Consider the following 8,046-nt stretch of genomic DNA (forward strand, 5'->3'; position numbering starts at 1 on the left):
TACATTCTGATAGATCCAAGTACCTTGTCTAAATTTCAGAGAAATATGATTGTAAGAAAGTTTCCTACATTACGTTGTAAAAAAAAAATTTAGAGAAGATTGAAGAGAAATAATAGACTAAAGAATCCTACTATATTCATCATATTAAATCATATTGAACTTTTAATCATGATTTAGCCTACAAACATGTTTGAGATCTTTCGAGTATAATGTCCATGAACACATTAATCTTATATTTAGAGATACTCAAAAATATATATTTACAATAGAATATCACTCAAAATAGCTCTCCTTTTCCATATTGAATTAGAAAAAAAGTAAGAAAAATAATTTTTGAAGTATATCTTGTTATTTTCTCTTAATAATCTCAATTATTATATATTTCATTAATTTTTAGTATTTACATAGTCTGTATTTATATCACCTATTAATTAATTTATTTATTCCTGTTGATGCAATTTTGCCATAGCGCTTCTAACTTTTTGCAAGACGCCCGACATTTGTTCATATTTGCCCGTTGTGTCAGGTAAATTTTCGAAATTGATAACGTCGCAAATATCTTTGGAAAACTTTTCTGACGATGGTAATTTACTATACGGAGAGGTACTTGGTAATACTGGTGTACCGAAATGTACCGATTTGACAGCAGCTTGATTTGTATCTGAAGATTTTTGCGAAGTAGAACGAATTGGAGTAGAATCGAATTGAGGTATTTTATCGGAAGCTGACGTGTTCAATGTAGTCGTAGTGTTTAAATCATTTTTAAGTGATGTGTCAAGACAGCACTGTATATCCGACTTTACAGAATCTTGAACTGAAGATCTTCTCGAAGTACAAGGTGTAGCCGTAATACTGGAAAATGGCGTTTCCGACACAAACATAGTATTCGAGTCGTTTTTAGTTGACATAGAATCAGAATTAGATTGCGAATTGACCTCTTCAATTTCCAAAAGTAATACTTTTTTCGTTCTTTCTAATTCAGACAAGGATGGCGAATTCCTGTTCGAAGTAGTGTCGTCCTGAAAAGAAAATGCAATTTTATAAGCAAACAATGCGATGTTATCCTTATTATGTATATTTATTATACGGTCCTAATATATAATTTGTAATTATAACCTGATGGACAAATTTGAACAATGGATTTATGTTCAACAGATAAAAATACATTAAAAATGATTATTGACACTCGTATTGTAAAATTATGAATAATATAATTACTTTACATAATTTTTTTACATTTTTTCGATTTTTATGAATTTTTTATAAATATTCCAATTTTTTTGTATTAAATATTAATGATTGCCGATTAAATGATTATCGTTGTTTATCATTTTGCAAATAGTTTCTTAGTAATTGAAATTTCATCAAAACTCAACGTATATAAATTAAGTAGTGTTCATTGCAAGATGTTAAAAATATAATAATTAAGAAAGAGAGATAGGGGAGAAATAGAGGGGGGAGGGAGGGGGGGAGAGAGAGAGAGAGAGTCCTTTTGAAGACATACTGCAGAATCCGACGATGGCAATTCTTGCGATTGTGAGTCTGAATCATCTGTTTGAGGTAATTCTGGTGGCGGTGGTGGTGGCGCTTCCAGTGATTCTTTCGGTAACGGTGGTATAAAATGTCCATTAACAGATATATTCTCCACAATATTTTCTACTACAATGAAATAAAAAGAAATAATTTTTTTTTATTATAAAAAATAAGAAAAAAAAACAAATTGAAGTTATTAATAATATATATACTTGATGTTAAAATAATTCTTATACATATTTACTTCTTACAGTAATTATCTTTTTTTATAAGTATTGTAGAATTACATTCAAGATAGTGATATTTGTTCAATTTAAACATGATTAATAATTATACCTTCGGTATCTTCTATTTCCATATCACTAATCGCTGCTACATTTTTGTTAACTGGCGGAGGTAATTTCAGTTTTTTACGTTTGTAACCATCGTCTGTTTCTTTGCCTTGCAAATGCAATAACATTACTTGTTTGCTATGTATAGATTGCATTTGCGGTACCCAATAGTTGTGGCTCTCCTAAAATTGGTAAATTTTAATGTTTACAATTTCAAATAAGAAAACGTCAGTTGTGAGATAAGATCATTTTCATGTATCAATACTGATTATTTTACTACAAATTACTTACGTCCGCAGTCCCAGGAGAAGGTGGTACATTAAAACCAGGAAAATCATATATTTTTTTAATATCATATTTATCTTTATCTCTATTTATGATAATTTCGCCTTCTTCTTTATGTGTATCACTTTCCGCTATTCCATCAGAATTGAACAGTGATAAACCAGAATGTTGTAAGCGCGCTTCTTCCAACCACCCTGGAGGGTAGCCAAGTAATCTCATTCTAAGAAAAAATGTTTTGACACGTAGAATGAACCTCATTGGCTCATTGGATTGAGAAATATAAATCTTTTCTTCTATTTTAATATTTAATTTCATATAAATGCACTTGCATTTGCAACAATTAGAGATTTCGAAACATTATATTGACTTAGAAATAGCAAACATGATATTAAAATTCTAAAAAATGTATTACTGATAATAGAAATATATATATTTATATTTATATCACACGTCGACTAAAGTAATATGAATGTTTTTCCAAAATCCAATAAATTACATAATTGTCATACCTATATATGTGCCTAGGTAATTGATTATCTTTCAGTCCAAGAGCCTTTCGTAGTTTGTGGCTTAATTGACCAGGAACCATATAACTAAATCTTTGGTCCTCACTCATGTGATATCGAACTCCCGTACCATGTTTTGAAGCAAACTCTTTACGTCTTCTATTGATATTGCTTTGATTTTTAGGCAATGGACAATCTCGTAAATTATGATTTCCACTACAATTGAAGCAATTTAATCTTGGCATGATATCTTTTGGTGTCTCATGAGATGATTCCTCAAATGTATTTTCATATTTCTAACAAAAAATAATGTTGTTTAGAATATAGAAACAACAAATATGAAATAGAGTAACATTTGCTATAAGCTAGAATACAAAATAATTGCAATCGTCCTTAATTAGAATAGAACATTACATAACAATTATACAAATATATATATACCTATATATGTACAATAAAAATAAAAAAATTAGCTAAGGAGAGGCTATGAACTGTGTCTCATCAATTTTTATGAATTTGCATGATACATATGTGTAATAATCGAACAATATGAAACACTTATACTTATTAAAATAAGAAAAAATAATTCTTGAGAAATAAATAAGTTATTTAATATATTTAAAATAATTTGTCAGTTTTTTTTTTAATGGAGTAATACTATCAGAAGGAATACTCAACAAATTACTCGCCAAGTTTCATAGAAATTGGTAAGAGATAGTTAATAGCTTCCCTTAGTAAAGTAGATATATAAAAAAAGCATGTTACCTGCCCATAAGTCGGAATATCCAAATCATTCTTTGCATTCGGTTGTTTATCAATTGTAAATAAAAAATCATGTGTATCATCGCATACATTATCGTTATCTACAAACTTTCCATCTTTGTAATCAATTCCATCATCCCAAATTTCTAAAGTCAGACTTGATTCATTTGAGTCTTTCTTACAACGGGGTTTTGAGTGCACTAAAGTGTACAAAAAGTCTTTTATTTGTCGCCGATATCGTCTGCAAATATATAAAATTCAATAAGAAATCAAATTCATAAAAAAAATTCAGTACAACAAATATAATAATCTTATTTGCATATCAATCTATGTTTAACGTTTAAAAATAGAAATATCAATAATTAATACGTATCTATTTTTACTCTCTCTCTCTCTCTCTCTCTCTCTCTCTCTCTTTCTTTCTCATTTGAATGTAAATAAAAAAGAAAAAACATAGGAGAGAAAGCTAATTAACTTAATCCTTTACATGATGTAACAATAAAAATAATATATTCTCAGAATATATAAAAATAGAAATTATAAATTTGACACGTCAGAAACTAGTTATATTTTGACTGTTGTGATAATTTTAATATTAATGTGCAAAATACATTATTATATTTATTATATACTTAATTTACACACGTTTATTATTTTATGTGCAAATTAAATAAATTATATTTGTTTTCTAATGCATGTCGTATCAATATTATTGTCGTAGCTCCAAGACACTGTCGTGTCTTCTGATAAATCGCACATTATCCTTTTTCCTAGAAACATATATAGGAAAACGCTTATAAAAAAAATCAGTAACGTTCCTATACGTCAACTATGTCGTTCTTGTAAAACCAGACGGAACAAATTCCCGCGTGCGCATTGTAAACAAAACGCTGGAAGCATATCATCCATAATGACAAGACGCACCTCGAGACATTCTCGTCACGAAACATAACCTTAAAGGCGGGCTGCGAGTTGATATCGCTCGACTGAGCGAATTGCGAATCTCTTCGCAAATGGACCATCGTTTCAATTATTTCGATGTCGTTCGGGGTCGAGGCGTGACTGATGCTCTTCACACTGTAGACCTGATTTTCATCATCAAAACAGGAGGTAACTTCTGTGTTGCAACTGGCATCGGCATCCAGCTCGATCACCTCCGTCTCCGAGTCTTCGATCATCGACGTGTTCAAACTCGTATCCGTACTCACATTAAGCACGCGGACATCGCTGTCCATCGTAGACGTGCGATGTAGAGAAACTTCGAAGTTTTCGCGCTCGATCCGTTCTCAGGACGAGACGCGAGACACGATTATCAACGCTACACGCACTGAACTGCACTACACTATGTGTAGAGTGCGTATCTGTATTGGACTGGTATTTGGACAGCAGCCGAGCACAGCCGAGCAGGACGGAACACGGAGCAGTAATTGATATTTAGCGTTGCAAATCTCCGTGCATGCGCGCAATGCGCGAGCAACGTGCAAACACAATTTTGTTTATTTCTATCAATGTTGATTAATTTTAACGGTTTTTCTTTACTTTTTATATATTTCATAGGTTCGTAAAAATAATTAAGTTAAACAACGAAAAATGGAATATAACAGGAAAAATCCAAAATAATGAATACAAAAATATCGATACATATATCAATACAAAACATGAAGAAAAATTATTGAAGTTTTTGGACTAATCTTAATATCCGCTATATCAATAACACACCATTAGATTCATTTCTCTATTATTAAAATAAAAAAAAGGTTCGAAAATATACATTTTTGAACTTAATATGCACTCGTGTATTAAAAAGTCGATTGCATATCTTGAAATAAAGTGAAAATTACAAAAGTGAACTATATAAATGTTGACCAATGAGTGTGTATATATATATGTGTGTGTGTGTATTTCAATAAAAAATTTATTTATTCTTGTAATTTTCTCTTATTTCGCTTTAAGATGTACAGAAGACTGTTACGAGGAGACATTCAAGTAGGGAGTCCGAACATAGTTCAAGAATTGATTTCAAATTTTTAAATACGATATGAATGCGATCGCTTTTTTGCTGCAATAATATAAAACGTTATGCAGTGTGAATTATGTAATTTTGTCTCAATCTATGATTATCGATTACTCGCGAAATCAGCGAAATGACAAATTAAGAAGTTTATTCCTTCGTGAAAATATTTGGCGCAATGCCGTTCTTGAAACCACAGAGAATCACGTGGTGCAAACGGCGAATAGAAGCTTGCAAACGAAACGGCTGGAGACACGCTATATATTTGCCCAAGGCGAAACATATCGCTAAAGCGCATTACAAAGGTCAATGGAAGAACGATAAGAGAGAGGGTAAAGGCATTGGAGTCACCAGGTATCACGAAGATTGACTGCGTTCGGTGAAAAGCAGCTTTGCAACTGTTGTAAAATTTTTTAATATGATATTAGTCTTGCCTTTAGTTCTCTTCTAAACGTATAAACAAATCATATCAATTTTACAACAGTTGCAACGCTGCCTGCTTTAAGCACTAAATTTTATTTATATAAAATGTATAATCTCTGTAAGATATATTTAACGTAAATTCTGAAATTACTATCAAATATACAGTGACTGCCAAAAATTTCAGGCTGTCATATAATTTTATGAAAAATTTTCATCTTTTTTTCCTTGTTATAATCAACTTCAGATTTACGATAATTCGAATATTATAACAATGAATATATCAAGTATCTATATATTAGATCTTTATCTGTACAGATTCTTTTTATCTCTGTGCAATACAATAAAATTATTATAATCGGAAATTTATAGTAACCGCTATATGTTACACATTGTTATATGTATATTATATATATCTTAAGCTTGCTCGCGAGATCATGTACATACAACCAAGCTGCCGATATTACGTTCGCTATTTTGTTAGGAATCGTTCCTTCGCAGCCACGGCTGGATTTACGAAGGCGACTGGTATAACGACCAGAGACACGGTTACGGCGTTCTCAGTAAAATTACAGAAGACGGCGATGTGCGCAAGGTATACGCCGGCAACTGGGTAAAGGGAAAGAAGCATGGGTTCGGAAGTAATTGGTATAAAGACGGCAGCTACTACGAAGGCACATTTCGAGAGAACAAGCGGAATGGTTACGGCCGAGTTTGGTACAAGTGCGGCAGCGGATATTACCAGGGCATGTGGCTGAACGATCGTTACCATGGAGAAGGGATACTCGTTCAAGGTTGCAATTAATTAAGAAACAAAACATGTAGATGTATGTACATGTGGAATCTATGAACTGCTTCGCAGAATGAATTCAAATGAATCCGCTTAAAGTCTTTATCAATTTCTTTTTAATTACGTATTACATATAGAACAAAAAGTGATACATTTTTCTTAGCTTGTGTTTGATTTTACTCTTTGCGTTTGCGAAAAATTGTGAACTATAAATTACATTATTCCTCATTTACGGCGTTTCACAGTTATCTTCAGAAAATCCCAATAAATAATTATCTTAAATAATTTTACAGAAAACGGTAATCTTTACGAGGGTCAATTTACAAATGGCAAGAAGGAAGGTCGGGGTATCTTCTACCATTTAAAGAGACGTCAAGTACAGGAAGGTCGTTGGGAGAATGACGTCTGCGTGAATAGTATGATAGAAGACATCGACTGCTGACAGCCAGCTTTATATCCAATATTATACATTCCAAGGATAAACAATCGAGCAACGGTATACTTATAAGTGCATTGCGTCTCGTTTACGTCTCTTCTCAGATTAATTGAATATAATGCTTCACGTTTTATTAGTTTTTTTTGCGTTCGCAGCAAACGGAAAATATAATGCGTGTATGTAGTTTTATACGTACGATTTTTTATTTTGATAAAGAGAATTAATAAAAGGAATTCATTTTTAATTTTTATTTAGCAATCAGTACGTTTTACACGCCAAAATAATATATACAAATAATAACCGGACATATACATGATGTCCCATCCAACGTGTATCTTTTATCTTTGCAGGATATGCACAAATCCCCCTCCAAATCATACAACTTTTATCTGAACATATTTTTGATTCAACTTGAATCTAAAGATCCGAGTTCAATTCTACCTGTACATGTGTTTTTCGTGTCTGGAGATCACCATTCAATCAGTTACTGAATAAGCAATATTTTGCCTCATCTAATGCAGATAACCTGTTTAAGCCATAATCACACTACAAGTTGCCAGTTACGATTACCAGTTCTCTTTCTGCCAATCACGTTGCAGGATATAACAAAAATGAATAACAGCTTCAAAAAGGCTTAAGCCCAAGACACAATGCGAGAGAATAGCGATAGCGATAAGTTTCAACTTATCAGAAATCGAATACACTGGAATACACATTTTTGATAGGTTGAAACTTATCGCTATCGCTATTTCCTCACATTGTGTTTTGGGCTTTAAGCTTCATTTCAAAGCAATTTGTGGTGTACTTTAAGCTGATTCGAGACGAAATTTGTGATATACTAAATGTAGGCGTCGAGTGGCTCACCGCTCGGTGCGATTGACTTGCGATCTGTAGACCCGAGTTCAATCCTACACGCGATTTTTCGCGTGTAAGGAGTCGAAAAATTACTCCACCTGATGGTAAGAGATCTA

At 32.2% G+C, this 8,046-nt stretch overlaps 2 protein-coding genes across 2 annotated transcripts; one reads left to right on the plus strand and one right to left on the minus strand.

Moving 5' to 3' along the window:
- Positions 1-440: 440 nt before the first annotated feature.
- On the minus strand, positions 441-4,653 carry LOC108782034 (zinc finger CCHC domain-containing protein 8 homolog). Its single transcript, XM_018550187.1, has 7 exons — positions 4,343-4,653; positions 3,422-3,659; positions 2,660-2,952; positions 2,157-2,370; positions 1,870-2,047; positions 1,505-1,659; positions 441-1,019 (listed from the first exon to the last, which is right to left on the minus strand). The coding sequence occupies exons 1-7, from the start codon at positions 4,651-4,653 to the stop codon at positions 441-443; spliced, it is 1,968 nt and encodes a 655-aa protein (XP_018405689.1).
- An 861-nt stretch (positions 4,654-5,514) lies between these two features.
- On the plus strand, positions 5,515-7,713 carry LOC108780759 (MORN repeat-containing protein 3). Its single transcript, XM_018548564.1, is given in 4 exon segments — positions 5,515-5,783; positions 6,351-6,643; positions 6,933-7,083; positions 7,611-7,713. Coding segments are annotated over 4 exon segments (723 nt in total). The 5' UTR covers positions 5,515-5,607.
- The last annotated feature ends 333 nt before the right edge of the window (positions 7,714-8,046 follow it).

This window comes from Cyphomyrmex costatus, unplaced genomic scaffold (genome assembly GCF_001594065.2).
Source record: "Cyphomyrmex costatus isolate MS0001 unplaced genomic scaffold, Ccosl1.0 scaffold123, whole genome shotgun sequence".
Taxonomy (NCBI): Eukaryota; Metazoa; Arthropoda; class Insecta; order Hymenoptera; family Formicidae; genus Cyphomyrmex; species Cyphomyrmex costatus.

Bases quoted from the DNA above. Each gene is read 5' to 3' on its own strand.
- LOC108782034 (XM_018550187.1), bottom strand. From the start codon at position 4,653: ATGGACAGCGATGTCCGCGTGCTTAATGTGAGTACGGATACGAGTTTG. The intron at 2,953-3,421 runs GTAACATGCTTT...ATTTTTTGTTAG, and splicing joins ATATTCCGACTTATGGGCAG to AAATATGAAAATACATTTGA. The intron at 1,660-1,869 runs GTATAATTATTA...ATTTCATTGTAG, and splicing joins GGAAATAGAAGATACCGAAG to TAGAAAATATTGTGGAGAAT.